This window comes from Vipera ursinii, assembly GCF_947247035.1.
Source record: "Vipera ursinii genome assembly, chromosome: 1".
Classification (NCBI taxonomy): Eukaryota; Metazoa; Chordata; class Lepidosauria; order Squamata; family Viperidae; genus Vipera; species Vipera ursinii.
In genome coordinates this window covers 293,821,059-293,839,492 of record NC_139512.1, presented here as the reverse complement: position 1 = coordinate 293,839,492, position 18,434 = coordinate 293,821,059, and the positions used below count along the sequence as shown (strand labels likewise).

Genomic DNA, 18,434 nt, shown 5'->3' with positions numbered 1-18,434 from the left:
AATACAAACCTGGTATCCAACTCCAGCCCAGGCAAAGCTGCTGATACTGTGTTGCTAGGTGTTGCTTGTTTTCTCTCTCTCTCTCTCTCTCACACACACACACACACACACACAGACACACACTCACACACAGACCCCTAGCTTATGGAGAGGAAGCTATAGGTCAGGGGTGGGGAGCCTTGGCTCTTTTATGACTTATGGACTTCAACTCCCAGAATTCCTGAGCCAGCATAGCTCTTGTACAAGTAGCCCTCAACTTATAATAGATCATTTAGTGACTGTTTGAAGTTACACCAAAAGTGAGTTATGACCGTTTTTCACACTTAACCATTGTAGCATCACCACAGTCATGTGATCACAATTCAGATGCATGGCAACTGTTTCATATTTATGACAATTTTTAGTGTCCTGGAGTCATGTGGTCTCCTTTTGCAACCTCTGACAAGCAAACTCAATGGGGAAGTCGGATTCACTTAACAATCTTCTTACTAACTTAATAACTGGAGCGATTCACTTAACAAATGTGGCAAGAAAATTCGTACAATGGGGTAAAACTCACTTAACAAATGTCTCACTTAGCAACAGAAATTTGGGGCTCAATTGTGGTCATAAGTTGACTATCTGTATTCCTAAACCTGTATTTTGAAAAGGATTAGCGAACAAAATTTCTCGGCACGCTTTACTTTGTGTGTTAATACTTGCATACGAAAAGCACAAGCTAAGGAAAACACAATTGGGTCCTCTCGCTTTACAAATCCCAGAATACAATCAGTTCCATTTTATATTCCCCCTTCCACATTTCCAGGTTCCTGTTGACACAATCAAATCAAATAGCCCTTTCCTTTCCACTTCCATCACAAACAGAACTCTCCAATTGTTCATAGCCATAAAGTCCGTTAACTATGGACAGAAGCCAATTACTTTTGCAGCAAGGCAGATCTAATCTTCAAGAAAAAAGGACTCCTAAATAAAAAGCAGGCATAATTTGTTCCATAAAATCCAAGCCAATGCAAAACCCATATAATTGAGAAAGTACAAATATAACTAGAAAAACTTGTTGGCAAATATTAATGGTTGCATGTTAGGATAAATATTTATTTAAAAGAGGCCTTTAGGTGTTTGATTTACTGAATGCTCATCAGTGCAAGCTACAACTAGTGAAGTGTGCCAGCCTTGCCCTTCTGTCTTTCCAAGAAATCGGATCTTCTTTTCTCAAGTCTGATTCCTTAGCTGGTTGCTAAGTTCTTGCAATTCCATCATCAAATTCTTCATTGCTGCCACTTCTTCAGCGATGTCACTGGAAACCTCATCACTTACAGCATCTGCAAAATTTTGCTATACAAGAAAGTTGAAAGCAATTTTTTACAGGAAACCTTACTTTAAGTAAGGCACAAGATTTTAAAACATTCTAACCACAATCATTTCCATAACTTCAGTGATCTCATTTCTTTATGGCATCTAAACAAGATTATTCTCATTCCAAAGGCAGCATGCTCTGTGGGTGACAAATAAGGAACATCTCCCCATGCAATGTTAACCTGTTAGTTTTCCATCTGTAAGCCAAATGAAGAAGATTTTAACATTTGGGTCAAATTTCTATTAAAATAGAATTTGAATCGAATTTTAAATTTTAAAATTAGAAAAGAGCAGAACTCCATTGCAAGGCACAATGCGGCTAGCTTTCAAAACAGATTCTTGAGAGATTTCAGTGCAAAGCCTTGTGCAAGACCAGGGGTCTTCAAACTTGGCCCTTTTATGACTTGTGGACTTCAACTGCTGTCTGAGGAATTCTGGGAGTTGCAGTCCACAAGTCATGAAAGGGCCAAGTTTGAAGACCCCTGGGCAAGACAATCTTCTCGATACACTTTAGATAAACTTCAGGACTTTTGTTGCCTAGCTAGCTGTTCCATAAAGGAGTGTCAAAACTGCTTTCCAGGATTAAGGTCTCACATAGCTTTGAAATGCTTATCATGGGCTTTGCTATAAAAACAATAGCAAGGCCAGGGCAAACATTAACTTTCAAAATTACATTTATTCTCTACAGTTAATAAGATTTGTTCTACAGCAAATTCATAATTAGTTCACTCTTACTATCAATTACACCTTGCTGACAACTTTAGGAGAACTCTGAGGACCATACTAAAGGCACTGGAGGCGTGACATATAGCCCTGGGTTTACACATTTTTATAAAGTCCTTGTGTATGTAATCACTGTTTTTTTTTTCAACTGTTCAGTAGCTAGGTTCTGAACACCGACAAGAATGAAAGACAACATCTTTTAAAAATAACAGAACCGGGCATCAAAAGATCCATAATGGAAATGCTGGACAAGAATCTCTAGTAAACCTTATCAATCATAGTGAAGTATCTCATCCACTTGGGACCGAAGTGGATGAGAATCTGGCATTCTTTTGGATGAGTAGATAAAAAGGAACATGTGCAAAAGAGAAGAGCAGAAACTATGACAAGCTTCAGGGGTGTCATTTCTCTTCTACTGTAACTTTAGACTGCAGGTCACCTGCATCTGCTGCTGATAAAATTTGAAAGCTAGGCAAGAATGAATGGGATGAATGAACTATGAGATGCCCAATGAACAAAGGTCGTATCTTTTGCAGTGGAAGCCAAATTCTATGAGTTAATCCTATGGCAACTAGTGATCATGCAGGTTCTGACTGACTATACTGAGGAAAGCTGAAGAAGAAGTCGTGAGTTTTCCTATCTTATTTTGTGACTTTTCAATCAAAATCATACACAAGCCCAACCAAACGTCAGGGTGGACTGGGATTATGGGAAGGGGTTCTAGCTCTGAGAGCAGAGTGGTTCCTCTTGCCTTTTATCTTTCTGGTCTCAACAGGACGGTACTAGACAATTTTAGAGGTGCATAGGCCAGCTTTATTTCTTCTACTTTTATCCAAATAGATTTAATGATCTATTTTTGCTCCCTTCCATGCTTTTTTCTCATGGGAGACCACCGTACGAGATATCCTAAGGGAGCAATGCCAGAGATTCTTCCATCTCCTGACTCCACTCTTCTCTTTATAACTGTTAACTACTGCATTTCTACTGTATCACTGGAAGCAAATGTCATAATGCAGGTGTCATTCAAAGTTGCTTTCTTAAAAAGTAATCTGTTCTTTAAAGATGTACAATAGAAAGGCATTTATAGCTATTGAATCCAATACAGTTCTCACAACTAGTTTTTTTTCTACAAATGGGGATACCTCCCCACCCCACCTTTAGTGTAAAGAAGGGGTAATACAGTTCCTCCCATCCTAATGCTTTCCAGATGTGCTGTAATGCAGCTCCAATTTCCTAGCCATCTAGTCAATTATTGGCCATCTGATTAGAAATCCTAGGATTCATATTCTTAAGGTATCTGGAGTGCAAGAGATTGAGGAAAGTTGAATTAACAAAACCAATAGCTCTTGAAAGTGTGTGTGTGTGTGTGTGTGTGTGTGTGTGTGTGTGTGTGTGTGTGTGTGTGTTCCAGAGAACCCTTTATGACATCCATCAGCCTTACCTTCGCTTTGGCTACTAAACCACGCAAGTTGAGTCGGGCAGAAGAGAGTATTGGCAAGGCTTCTTGGTAATTAGTTTTCATTTTGCTGCATTTCATTGCGACTGGAGTTGTAAAAGGCAAAACGAAGTTGGGTGAGTACCACAATAATAGCATGGTTATTATAAATGACTATTCAGCTCTCAGTTACTTCGATCTGGGGAGAAACAGCTTCCTAATTCATTAAAAGGATCCATATAAACATTAAACATAAGGCAACAGTCTCCAATTGTTATTACAAAAGGGAATTACTGTCACTACAGCAATAATGTTGTTCCCCCCAAAATATGTTGACTTTACATGTGGTCTAGAAGTATCACCAGAATGTAGAACTCTGTGATGTCATTTAACGTTGCAGCCTAAGTTGCTGGATTGCAAGAATTATTTTTTATATATATCTTATTTAATAATGCATACAATTAGAATGCTTGCAATGGAACACTGCAATGGTCCTATTCAGAATTCAGTCAGCTCTGTCCTCTTCTGTGATCGATCAGCCAATATTGATTGCTCTTCAAATGTGTTTCCCATCTTTTAACAAAGTGTGCCAACTATCATGCCAGTTAATTCTTCTCTGTGGTTTGTAAATGATGCTATTTTGGTTACCTAAGTGTCAGCATCACAGTACTGGAATCTGCAAGCAAATGTTGCAGTGTGGAATACTCCATGTTATTCTTCCAGTCAGCCAGGTCCTCTTTCACTATACTTCATTGTCCTTCTCATCCCATGTTGGTTTTTACTCTTAGCTAGTTAAAGTGTACAATCAAAGGTCAGGTGTGTTCAACACCCAAGATTATTTATATCTAGCTCTGCTATAGTATAAAACTAATCTCCCTTCCTCCATCCACTGTAGCTCAATAGAGCTTGGAGGTGCACATTTCCGTGCTCTCTCTTCTAGGAGGTGTTTGGGATTTTTAATTGTTTGCTTTTTCCACACACCCGCACAAATGCAGAATATGAAATAAGATGCAAACGATGTGCTTTCTTTCTATTTTCCATTTAATGAGGTAAAGTGCATTTTTGATTCTTGCAGGACCTCTGGCATCCTGAATCAGGAAAGAGATTATTTTATTTTGTTCTCAATATTTCGCAGTTAGAAAGTCTGAAAATGATGGCAGCCAATTCTAAGCATCACTGGCTAACCAGTTTTTTTTATGGCTGCTCTATAATACGTGCCATTTCATTCACTGTAGGGTAGCCCAATGTTTTGTGCTTTTGCATCCTTAATGTACATCACGGCTTCTGATGATTGGAAGTGTCATCAGAGGTATCTGTAAGTCATGATGGCCACTTTTGTCTGCTTTATCAGGACACTCATGACTATCATGTGATATCATGGCATTAAATTTTACTTAAAGTCTTACAAATGAGAAGAGAAAACCAAATGTAACGCAATCATTTTCAGAATCAGATGGCCATTTAAACTTCTAGCTTGTGCCCTAGAAATACTAGAATTTTCTAAGTTCATTGTTATTTCCCCTTTTTTTTTTAAAAAAAAAAAGAGATTTAGAACTGGTGTTGAAACATGTATATGTCAAAATCTCTATGCTGTGATGTCAATTTCCCAACATTTAGTTCTGTGATCACACTAGATTTCAGTTTCTAAAACCTCAGCAAACTCTAGAAACTGTGAAGGGCCTAAGTGAAGAAAATGAAAAAAGTAAAAAATAAAGATATTCAATGCCTTGAATATTCAGTGAGCTAGAATAAATATATATTTTATCGCTCCCTCCCCACTGTATCTTCTGTTCCCAATAACAAGAGAGGACCCAGAACTGTATGGTTTTCTCAACTTTTTGAGGGTTGGAGTTACTTTTAATTTCAACCTTTCCATTATTGCTTACTTTCTAAAGTGGTAGAAGAAAAGCAAGCAAACCTGCCCTTGAATCAAGCACAACGTATGATGACTACATGGAGAAAATAATACGGGTTTTATGGCAATATAACAAAAGGTTTAGCAGAACTGCTAAGCTTCCAAACATAACATGTTTGGAATTTTTTTTTTACTTGAGATATATTTGCTATATCTCATTTCCTCTTCCCTCAACTATTTCCCTGGAAATTATATTCAGATGTATGGTCTGCTATATACACTGCTTGCTGTTTCGATAAAAAGAGCTTCAGAAATAGATAATCGGCTGCGACCTATCTCAACATTTTTATATACAACATACCGTGTGCAAGTTCTAGAGCATCTCTGGCTACTTTCTTAAAAGAGAAAGTATCTTTATCCCAGTCTCCAGATTGGATTTCACATTTGTATGCTTTGGTGAGATACTGCAATGCCTGCAATGACAAAGGTACTGTGAACTTAAAGGTAAAGTTGCTTTACTTTTATGCGTACATGCAAATTCCCCCTCTCTAAAGCACACTGACTGGTAATACATTATTAGTTCCTCAGCCTTAAAGCAGCCTCTTTCTTTGCAGCTGTAACACAGATGTTTTAGCTGTTTTTGTCTCTCAAGTATGACAGACATATAAGTAGCATATGGTTAAGAGACAATTTTGAAGTTAAAAAAAAATCTGTCTAGACAGATTCATGTGACCCACATTTTGCTAGGTCATTGTATTTAAAGGCAAATGAAAGTAAAAAAGCACTTGTATTTTCATAATTAGAGTCATTGTGCACCTGAATAAGGTGCCTATTTTATTCTGAATTGATTTTGCAATTTGAAAAGAGCAATTTGGACTCTAAGGAGAAAGAAGTAGATATTCAAGAGAAAGATCCTAAAACTAAGCAGAAGCAAATGAAGAAAGTTGTTTTTGGTAAGATGGGCAACATGATAGATAGATAGATAGATAGATAGATAGATAGATAGATAGATAGATAGATAGATAGATAGATAGATAGGACAGACAGACAGACAGAGTCTAGCAATTTTCTAAATCCAAATTTTTAGTCTCTATGCTGAAATTTATTCAAATCCTTCTCTATAATGTTTCAATTTTGGCAACCTATTATACAATCACAGAATTTTGAATTTGATCATATCACTGCTGGTTTATGTTATTTTTCTCATAATTAATGGAACAGCAAGCTTAGAAAGAAAGTGGGCAAAGAGGAGATCAGGAAAAGACAAATATATCATGCAAGACACAGAAAGTGTGAACAGGGATAATTTTATCTTACTCTCAATATTAGACCTCCTACACATTCATCGAAGTTAAAGATGAGGAATTTCAGAACCAATAAAAGGAACTCAATTTTCATGCCTGGTGTTCAGGTGGTGTTAACGGATGACACAGATAGCAAAGACTATTAATTTAATTTAATTTAATTTCATAATTCATAATTTATGAAAATGGGGTAGACAGAACAGACAGAAAGAAGGAAGAAGGAAGAAAAAACATTGGAAAAAGGCTCTCATCTCTCCATAACTATCATGAAAACATGATAGCAACATGAACACGAGGTAGATGGAACTGGTTGTGCACAATAGTTATTAAACTACGAACTGGTTATTAGTTTTTGTGCTGTTATCTGGTTTGCATATTTTAAACTATATTTTTCAGAACCTAGTTAAGTTCTTCTTGACTCCTGCTCATAGGGACACTTAAAAATTCCTGTGGCTCCCCAGAAAATTCCTGAGAAGGAATTTTCCACTGTGAAATGACTTCATGTTCTTCATATTGGGAGTTCAGAATACCAGCTTGTTCAGTTTTAGCCTGGCAGTTCCCATCTGGAATGTGATTGCTGACATACCCAAATGAGTCTCTTACTTTATTTCTTTAGCCATATGAGCAGAGAACTATGGCTTGTATCTCTCCTAGCAAGCAGTTTCATAAGCCATGATGAAGTCACAATTTATGGCTTTGACTTGTTAAGAAAGAAACAAATCCCAGTTCATGCATACTGCTAAACATACCATGGTTGGAATATGTCAGCTGTATCTGCTGGCAAGTGGAAGCAACTGGGCAATGTGCACAAACAGCTTATTCATTAGAAATGTCACACAATGTGATAACTTAATGTAGCCAATGAATTCCATTTCCTGATGCTCTACATGCCATCAATATTTGAGATGGAGATGATGGCAATCAGGCTACAGGCATTGGAAAAGCAAACAGTGACACTATCTTGCATCAAAGCAAAACAGAACAAAATCAAACAAAACAAGAACTTAGTGTTATGATGTAAGCCACACAGCCATTTCACCCTTTCAATTGACACATTTTGATGCTCAACTAAATACAGAAACAGTCCAAGTGGCAAAAATAAACCAACCCTTCTTTAACAAAAATAGCTTGGTTCCAGATGCTTCCTGACTTAAGAAACATAAAATGACACGGCTTTGACTCTTGGGAAATGATTGCCTGAAATGGAGTTTGCAAATCACCCCAGAGGATGATACTTCAGGGAGGATTAGGCAGGCTGGCATGGAACAGCCGCACGGTGTGATGCAGATGAGAAGAAAGAGTTATGTTACCAACATGAAGCTAGCTGACAGAAGGTTTGAATTCAGGTAAAAGATTCAGGATGAGTATAAACAAACACCCAACCGAGTTCACTATTTTGGTGACACAGAAGGCTTCCCCCCTTATTGAATAATATCCTTATCAGCAATTCAGAATTTTTTGCAATTGGATCTAGGGAAAGATTCATGGAATCTTTGATATCTCATTGCAACCTGTTTGCAAGTCACTCAGATCATCTCTGAAAATAACAGTGAAGAACAATGTCTGTTCTTGTTTTATTACATGTTTTCAGTCATAGGTGCCTGAAGGAGGATTCTGAATGACCACTTACCTTTGAGGGGATAAGAAACTGATTTTAGAAAGCTATGTCTCTCAGAAAGAATGGAAATAGTCCAGAGAACGTATCTATTATAAAATATAGCTGCATGATTATTAATGGATATGGAAAATGAGATCAGATTATGGCAGTAAAATTGTGCCCTTTCTGGCTTTAATCCTTAAAACCTCTTGCAGTTTGGGACCAAGTTATCTGCAAAACCAATCCACCCCCACAGATCTATTGAAACCTTAAGAATCTCCCCTTGAGATCTTCATCCAGGCCATCTCATCAAAATATATAATGTGGTTGAGTCCTTCACACACTTTTAAAAATTATGATTTTAGGGCTGTAAATTTAATCTGCTTTTTAAAATCTGTCATTTAAAAAAATGATATATTGAACAAGGGGAGGGGAAAGAATCTACAGCCCTCAAGCTCTTCTTTGTGGTCACCATGGCTGAAAACCGATGGAATTATATCTCGTTATGTTAATGAAGGAAGTAATATGAAAATTGCAGCATGGGATCTGCAATAAGCTTAACTAGCTCTAAAAACATGTCTAGAACAAGGAAAAAGGCCACATTTTCATCCTTGTCCTGCCCACTGTGGCCCTTATGATCTTAAAGAATGTTAAGTATGTCTCTGACTATCAAATGCTGTTAAGCTCAGCTTTATAATTTGGTTATTATTTTTTCCTTAATGCTTTTTTTTTATTGAAAAGTTTTAAAATACAATTTTCCTTATTTTTTCCTTAATGCTATATGCTGCAGTGTATTCTTTTTATTTTATTTTGATGGATTCCATTGCTGTCAGTCCTATATGACTTATTCTTCATTTTCTGTTGGTACAGGTGTTTCTCCTCCCTGTTCTATTGTAATGGAATCAGATAACTTTAGCAGTGTTTCTCAACCTTGGCCACTTTTAAGTGGTGTGGATTTCAACTCCCATAATTCCCCAGCCAGTGGCAGCAAATTCTGGGAGTTGAAGTCCACACCGCTTAGCAACCAAGGTTGAGAAACACTGATTTAAGGAGTTCTTTAATTTCCATAGTATTCTGAATGCTGCCAACATTACCTTACAGTCAGAGTTTAATGCTTCTTTTATATCAATATGGAGAGGGAGTAACAGCTCCTCCCACCAAAGAATTAAGGAAAAATTTGAATGTGTGCTATCAATTTGGAACTCAGGAAAATCAGATGTTCAAGGCTCAACTCCCCTTCTGAGGTGGTCTTTGAAAAAGAGAAAAGGGAAATTCAGATTTTGCTTTTGATGTTTTGTCTTTCATCCCAAGAAGAAAGAGGCTCTCTTCTCAGTCTAATTTCTGCCAAGTAAATAAAGCAGCCCAGCCCAGAGGAAAGTTGGAGAATCATGAGAAAATAGTTACCGAGGAAAATGTGGAGCTAATTCAGATTATAATTTTCTCTATGTTACAGATTGATCTGAGTTGTTTGTCTGCATCCTTGTTCCTATCTGAATTTTGTGCACGTGTGGAGGTGTATTTCTGCCTGCAAAATTAGCAATTGAGTTAAGGACTGCAGGAGTAAAGATAATTTGTCACTTTTCTCCATTGTCTTGAAAACCTATTTAGTTCCTTAACCTTAATATATGTAATAAAAAAAGTCTGACTTTACTGAATTAGCCCATCCATTCTGAGAGGTCTTTAACTTTAGAAATGCCCTGTCAGATTTAGTTCCTGCGAAAAAGAAGTGAGGATGTTTTCCTACTCTGCTCTGGTTTTCAAACCAAAAAGGCTCTCCCAAAGGGTAAGGAGAATGTGTAAGAAATGTAGATCTAGGAATCCCTTCGTGGACCCAATCAGGAGCCCATTCCACTACATCTCCAGGTACACATGCACTTGCAAAGAGACCACACTATTATAATAAAATATAATAGAATATTACTATGTGGTGGGTAGAAAGCTGTTGGTGATCTTACAGCACTGGCTAGTTATCCAGTTTCTTCAAATAAAATGCCCTGCTAGATATACCCTGATTTGATTGTAAGCAAAGCATTCACAATATAACATTCTTTAACAAGAGAGTACAGGTAGTCCTCGACCTACAACAGTTCATTTAGTGACCGTTTGAAATTACAGCACTGAAAAAAGTGACTTATGACCATTTTTTTTCACACTTAGGATTGTTGCAGCATCCTCATGGTCACGTGGTCAAAATTCAGATGCTTGACAACTGACTCATATTTATGACAGTTGCAGTGTCCCAGGGTCATGTATTCACCATTTGTGACTTTCTGACAAGCAAAGTCAATGGGGAGGCCAGATTCACTTAACAACCATGTTACTAACTTAACAGCTGCAGTGATTCACTTAACAGCTGTGGCAAGAAAGGGCGTAAGATGGGGCAAAACTTTTTTGTTATATATTAATAAAAAAGGGGGGAGAGACTGTAAAATGGGGCAAAACACACTTAACAAATGTCTCACTTAGCAACATCAATTTTGGGCTCAATTGTGGTCGTAAGTCAAGGACTGCCTTATGTTCAGGAGAGGCGAGGAGGGCCTTAAATGTGAGAACATGCAAGTGTCCTCTTGCATGATTCAGTGTCAAATATTAGATGATTCTGGAGCTATGTGGAAAAGTCTGAGTTTGATTGATCAAGTCAGTTCTGATTCAGAAAAACTAAACAAAAAGATCCACCTCCCCACAATTAGACTACTAAATTTAAAGTAATCCTTTTTTCTATCTTAATACTATCTGCAGCCAGAACCACTTAAAAGCTATTCTTCAATACTAAGTGAAGGACTGATAATCCTGACCTGTATTCATGTCATTTTGGGATCTAATGACCAGTATCTATGAGAATTGAGGTTTCTGCACTTTTAAATATGATGCACTTATTATTTTTAAGAAGTTGTGTTATTCTCCTAGATATTTTAGCAAACCTACAGTTTCAGTGTCAAAAAAAAAGTGGGGGGGTTGAGCGGTCCTCAAATTTTTAGCAGTTTTTATGAGTATATAGTGCAATTTTGAAGCTTTGCACTGTATTATTCTATACTAAGCTAGAGAACTGTTTATATTTGAGCTTGACAAGCTCTTTTTGGTCATCCTGAATTAGAAATAATATTAATTGATATTCTGTTGCTGGGATACTAGAACTCAACAGTTTAAAACAAGAAAGCTGAAGTCACATCAAGGAAACGATTCATCTTGTATTTTGTGTTCTGAAGTGAGAAACTGGAGATATTTATGCGAGAATTATGCAATCTGGAAAAAAAACTGAGAATGATGTAGCCAAAATAGATAGCCTCAGTGGAAAGCACATGATTTAGCCATTGGCAGTGGATAAAGATGCTACAACATTTGCTCAAAGAACAAATGTGCATATTTCAACTTTTTCACTATTTCTTCGTCTTGCTTTATTCATTACAGCTTTAGAAAACCTAAATACAATAAAATATTTTCACAAATCAAGGGTGTGGGCCCCCAAGAATTCACAAAAAGGATGGACTTAATATACTGTACCTTGTCTGGGTCAATGATTTCATTCATATTTAGGAAAATATTGCCCAGTACAAAGTGATCATGAAACAATATTTTGACAATGTTGCAGTTCTGAAATTATACATCTGAAGAAGGAGGGGGTTTTTTTGGAACCAAAGGGTTGAAATAGGCCATTTAGTCCATCAAATTTCAATGCAAAAATAAAAATTAATTTCCTAATAAAACACCTTACAAAAGCCTATTGAGCCTCTGACTGAACGTCTCTCACGAAGAAAACCCATTAGCCCATAAAATGAATGTTAATCATTTATAGGAAAGATAGAACTATATCCCATTTTGTCTGTCAACTGTGCCAACAAAATGGATGACATCTGCTGTTTGCACATATACCTAAATCTCCTCCAGATGGTTGGGAGATTTCTGGAGTTGATTTAGTGGATATTGGAGGATACAGTGGTCGGGTAGGGAGAGAACAATGGAAAAATTATTTTATCAGTAGAAGTTCACTTGTATTAACATTGGATACAGGCCACAAGTAGAAACGCTCCTTGTAGAGTATTTATTATTTCCTCTCTTACATGGGGACGTCTCTTCCAATGGCTACAGCAATACTGCTGTCTCAAACGTAGCCTAGGAATGCATTTAAAATGAGAGGGAAAGTGAAATTACAGAGAAAATATACCAAATTTCTAGATTAAGACTTGGTGCAAAAATGCCAGCTTTATTTATTTACTAGTTTACTACAGTTTGAAAGGGAAACCAATTGGAATAGTGGACAATTTTATTTTGCCTCTTTCAGATTGTAATTAACCCAATGTTTGCCTACAATCAAGGCAATACATTTGCATGATTGCCACCAGGAGATAAGAAATTACACAGGGAGAAAAAAAAAACCCTTTTTTATGTACTTCCCTGCCCCCACAAGAAAAGACAAGACAAAGGAAGTGCTGTATAAATATATGATTGTAAGGGAGACAATACAAGTGAAAAAAGAATTGAAAAAATGTGCATAGTAAAACACATACAAACCGTGTCTTTTTCTTTTCCTGTTTAATCTCTTGGCCATCTCCCACACAGGATTCCTATGTCTACCTAGCATTTCTAATGTTATTTATTATATTTCCTTTCCATTTTTTGCATTCTGCTAAGGACCTCGTTTTACTTTCACATGTCTGCTTCTCACTCATCTTTCTTATCTTTGTTCTTTTTTTCTACAGCTTTCTCAGTCCTCTCCATATATGGAGGAAGGATGTCTCACACACTCATCACGGAAAGGTACAGCTGCAGTACAATAGTTATGTGTCGGTAACGCTAAAGGATCAGACTGACCACATACAACAGCTTAATAAGTGATCCCATACTTGGGACTTTTATTCGCCTTATTCTAAACGGTAACAGTTTTAATAATTGGAAACATTCTCTTCCGCCAAAGACTGCTGCATGGAGATAATGATTCAGCTATTGAAATTCCAAAGGAAGACTGAAATATATTAATCATTTTGCAGAAGACATATTGCTTAAAAATAATATTTTGGTAATGCCACAATGAAACATTAAAAAACTGGTGAGACCATTCCCTATGTTTAATAAAGCAGATCAGCTACTTTGTGATTAGCACGTCTTAAAATGAATAAATACTATTTTAAGCAAGTCTGGAATCACAAGAAATAATTAAATTCATCTCTGCTTGAATGTGTATTTTTCATGCTAAGAGGGAAAAGTCTGTTATTTTATCTCAGTGTTCCCTTATTTTTTTCTTTTTATCAGTCTTTAAAAATAAATAACCTTGCTAGTCAAATTGCCAAACCAGCTGGTAATGGAATGTAAAATTCAAGCAAAGGATATTTCATGAACCAATCATATTCTCACAAAGGATACATCAAAACCATAATATCAACATGAAAACATGTATCTGTTCTGGTAATAGAAGCATATTCTGTCATTAAAGTTTACCTTTTCTATGTCTTCATAGTTCTCATTCTGCCCATTTTCATAAAGCTTAGCATATAATCTCCAGATTTCTCCATCACCTGTCACTCGAGAAGTCACTCTACCGAAGAGAGCCTGCAGTTTTCCCTTTAATCCTTTGGCTGTCTCTCCATTTCGGTCAACTACTCCATCCATCACTGCTTTTACCAGAATCTTAAGTACCTTAAAGAGAAGGAAATTGTTAGTTATAGTTTGACTCCCACAAAGTTGAGTGGAATTTCCAAAATGTTTGCTAATACATGGTTCAACTGATCAGACCTGGAATTAATATCTTAAATGACTGGATTAATTTATTAAAATAGTAATCTATTTGAAGGTGGTACAAGATGTTATAATTGCATAACAGCATTACCTAATTATTTCCTCTGAAGATGCCTGATGAATACTATAACAAATATAATTATAAAACAAAGGAACGATCTCCTTAGCTGCTGTATTTAATAATATTTAAACATTGTTAAATATTTTCCAGGGATACTAACAATCAGTAACAGAAATCTGAATTCTATGTGTCTCTTTGAGGTAATATCAACATCACAGAAATATCAAACTATATGATAGCAGAATTGCTCCTCCCCTTGACTTTCCAACACATTACTGCAGAATTGTTTCTGCAATATTAACATCCCACATCCCCACACAAATATACTTTTGCCATTGCACTAGAAAAGGCAAAAACATTATGGAAGATGGAATGCTATCTACCCATTAGATCAGGGGTGTCAAACTGCCGGCCCGAAGACCTGTTGCATCATGCAATATGCGGAGGCCACACTCACCCCAGCTCCGGCAATGCAAAAAAAAAGTCACAATACATCGCAACAAGTCACATGATGCGGCAAGTTTGACACCCATGCATTAGATGAATGGGGGTGCAAGAACCAAGTACTGGCTTGGCTGACTTCCATCCCCTCCAATACCTATACTGTCTAAAGCAGGGGTAGGCAACCTTGGCTCTTTTATGACTCATGGACTTCAGGAATTCTGGGAGTTGAAGTCCATGAGTCATAAAAGAGCCGAGGTTGCCTACCCCTGGTCTAAAGGAATAGTCTCTCTCTCTCTCTCTCTCTCTCTCTCTCTCTCTCTCTCTCTCTCACACACACACACACACACACACACAAAAAGAGGGTGCTGTAAAAAACATGCACTTCACATCTGGTTACTCAGGAGCCACTGCATTGGCTTGCCTCTCCAGGGGCTCTTGACAGAGAGGGAAAGTGCATGATGATACAAAGTTAGAAGCTGAGTACATTATGTGCATTTGAGTTGACAGCTCAGAGGAATTCCTGAGTAAATACACTGTTAATTTTCAGGCCACAGGATTAAAGGCTCTCCAAAGAAGGCAAATGCTGAAAAAAGTAAAAGGAAAGTACAAGAAAAAAAGAAATGTTGCAATTGAGGTAGTTAGTGGAGTTCATAAGTATATGTGTTTTCTGAGGAAAGCAAAGCTAAACTGGGTAAGGCTGCTACTTCTAAAACAAGCAACCTAAGATACTTAACACGCTTTAAGTTATTATTCTTTGTAATGAATCCTATTATTTAAAATTAGACATGTGAATAAAAAAGATGGGCATCCCACCTGGACGTCTTTATACTTTTCTTGTAAGTCCATAAGCCTGTGATAAGCTTTAATGGCTTCCGAAAATTCTCCAATATCTGTACTGGTTAGAATGTAATTTTCCCAAATCTGCCAATGCTCATAATTACATTTGAGAGCTTCTTGAAGAGTCCGAAATGCTTTAATTCTGGTTTAAAAAGAAAACAATATCTAGCATTAATTATAAAATGGGCACACTTTGTTTTTCCATTAAAAGCTTCCCCATTTGCTTGCTAAGAATCTTTTCATTTTCTTGTAATGGTAAAAAGAAAAGAGGTGAAATAAACTCCTGCCTTTGCCACAAAACCATCATTAACCGGGAGGGGGGCTTTTATATATAATTTTATATATAATCAGAGTGAGTCACGTGGTCTTTGGCATCTGAAAATCTGGACCTGAAGCCAATGAACCTTTATTTTAACAACTGAGTTGAGTATCAGATGCTCTCCAGTCATATTACCAGGGTGCCTCCGATCAAAGAATGCCGACTGGTGGCCCCCAGGGGGAGGGCGTTCTCTGTGGGCGCGCCAGACCTGTGGAACCGATTGCCGGTTGAGCTCCGGATGGCCCCCGACCTTCGCTCCTTCCGGCGGGATCTAAAAACTTACTTATTTGAGCAATCCGGCCTGGTTTGATGGGTTTGGGGTTGGGTTTTTAACATGGTTTTAATTACTGTATATATCGGGCATAATTATTTAATTGTTTTTTAACTTTTGTACTTTGTTTTTTAATATTTATTGCCCTGTACACTGCCCTGAGTCCTTTGGGAGAAGGGCGGTATAAAAATTTAATAAATATAATATAAATATAAATATATTCTCAAAAGCTATCACAACCGGTTTGGTTTGAGCAAATAGAGGCATCTTCTTTAGGCTATTTCTATACTAACATTGAAAATTGCTGAAAAGGACATTTGTTTCAAGAGGACACTTGAGCATCTTGGAATCTCTTTGCATCTATTTTCTGTTCCTTGCAATCTCTGAGGCAACTGCATCTTTCAGTCTGCTTATTCCATAAATGTGTCTAAAGACCTCTTGAACTTATTTATTACTTTTGGTTCACTGCACCCTCTTAGCAATTTGTTTCCTGTGTATACAATACTTTGTAAGCTCCTTACTGGTTTTCTCATTTTCAGTTTCTTTTGAGAAAGTTGATAAATTGTTTTTCATGATATGAAAAAAATAAAAATACCCTTTAGCTTGTTTTCTGAAGATGCATTCCTTTAAGCAGAAGATTAATGGAACACAGTCTAAGCAACAAAAATTATCTTGACAATTGAGTGATGTTTCTGAAAAAGTGAAAGCTGTTTTATCAAGAAGATATGAAACCAAATTATTGTTACATAAATGAAGCAACCGTACTGAATTAAGATATCAAGTCCATTCAAAAGATTTATGAAAGGTACATTTCCAGGAAAATGAAAAGATATCTTAATACTGAACAGCCAATTTTCAAGATGAATATTGGAACAACACCACAAATACAAATCATTATCCATATCACCTGTTTAAAACAAGATATATTCAGATTTGGGACAGGATTCTGGTTTAAATAAGAATGATGCTATGCATTTAAATATCAGTAGTCACCTTCTCTTGCCAGCTGTGCATTATTTAAACCAGCGTCCCCCAACCTTTTGGGCACCAGGGACTGGTTCCGTGGAGAGAGGTTTTTCCTGCGGACTGGAGGGGGCGTGGTTTTGCTTGCTGCCTGTATCCCACGGATGGGGCTTCGCTTGTTTGTGCAGCCCAGTTTCTGGTATGCCACAGACCGGGGGTTGGGAACCCCTGATTTAAATTAGTTCACGACAAAAATAGGATCTTGAAGTACTCTTTAAACCTCAATAGCAAATAGTCAAATTAATCAGCTAACATAAAATGTACAGACAGTTCTCGATTTACAACAATTCATTTAGTGACTGTTCGCAGTTACAACGGCACTGAAAAGACGGTTTTTCACCTGTATGACCACTGCAGCATCCCCATGGTAATATGATCAAAACTTAGATGCTTGGCAACTGGTTTGTATTTATGATGGTTGCAGAGACCTGGGGGTCATGTGATCATCTTTTGCGACCTTCTGACAAGTAAAATTAACAACTGTGGTAAGAAAGGTCACAAAATGGGGCAAAATTCATTTAACTGTCTCACTTAGGAACAGAAATTTTGGGCTCAATTGTGCTTGTAAGTGGAGGACTACCTGTAATATAATGATAATGTTGTTGTACAATACAACTAGAAGAGGCATTGGCTCCAGATGTATTGATATGACAAAAAATGACTTCCAAATTGGTTGTGGGTGGGTGGAAGGGATATCTGTGCTTGGCATATTATATATGTAATATGCCAAGCACAGATTTAATTTAATTTAATTTAATTTAATATTTGCATTTATATACCGCCCTTTCCCTGAGGACTCAGGGCGGTTTACAGGAAATTAAAATCGAAACATACAAAAGTTAAAACCAATTAAAAAAGCATTAAATTCACCCTGTAGATTAAAACCCCAGTTAAAATTTTCTCCTCAGCCTGGGCCCGAGAGCTCAAAGAGCCAGGTCTTCAGGCCCCGGCGGAATGATCGGAGGTCGGGAGCAGATATCCCTTCCACCACTACCAGCTTCACTGTGAACTTGAAATCCTAATCAATTGTACACTGTGCAATATTTTTTTTTACTGTAACATTTGTGGGTGCGGAGAGATCTAAAGCGTTGCTTTTCTTTCCAAAAGTTTTTTTCGTGATATAATCTCTGACATTCTAATGATATTTATGGTGGGAGGCCAAATGAAAGGGCTTGGATTTGTAGTGATAAAGAGGATCCTGAAGGCAGTATATACAGAAGCTGAATGTTATTCCGGAAAGGCCAGAGTGAGAGGAAACCAGGGCTGTTTATTTTGGAAGGAAAAATTAGAAAACCGCTTTGATGCACTTACTTCTGTTTCAATCTGATATATGCCGTAGATAGATTGTTCCAAGCCTCCGCATTCTACAGTCAAAATACACACAGGTTTTAGCATTAAACTGTCACAGAAGGGATAAACATTTAAATGCAAATACATAAACACACTTTTCTCCGCAAGCAATGCCGTGTTACTAGCCGA

At 37.1% G+C, this 18,434-nt stretch overlaps 1 protein-coding gene across 2 annotated transcripts in view; it reads right to left on the bottom strand.

Annotated features, from left to right (window-relative positions):
* Positions 1 to 1,071: 1,071 nt before the first annotated feature.
* The window catches only part of TTC27 (tetratricopeptide repeat domain 27), an 89,858-nt gene continuing 72,495 nt past the window's right edge, over positions 1,072 to 18,434 (bottom strand). For both annotated transcript variants that reach the window (XM_083350121.1, XM_083350122.1), the window contains 6 exons: positions 18,267 to 18,319; positions 15,319 to 15,484; positions 13,704 to 13,901; positions 5,731 to 5,842; positions 3,521 to 3,621; positions 1,072 to 1,335 (listed from right to left, as the gene is read on the bottom strand). In XM_083350121.1, the coding sequence (XP_083206247.1) occupies positions 1,213 to 1,335; positions 3,521 to 3,621; positions 5,731 to 5,842; positions 13,704 to 13,901; positions 15,319 to 15,484; positions 18,267 to 18,319 (753 nt within the window). In that variant the 3' untranslated portion in view covers positions 1,072 to 1,212. The remainder of the gene's footprint in view (positions 1,336 to 3,520; positions 3,622 to 5,730; positions 5,843 to 13,703; positions 13,902 to 15,318; positions 15,485 to 18,266; positions 18,320 to 18,434) is intronic.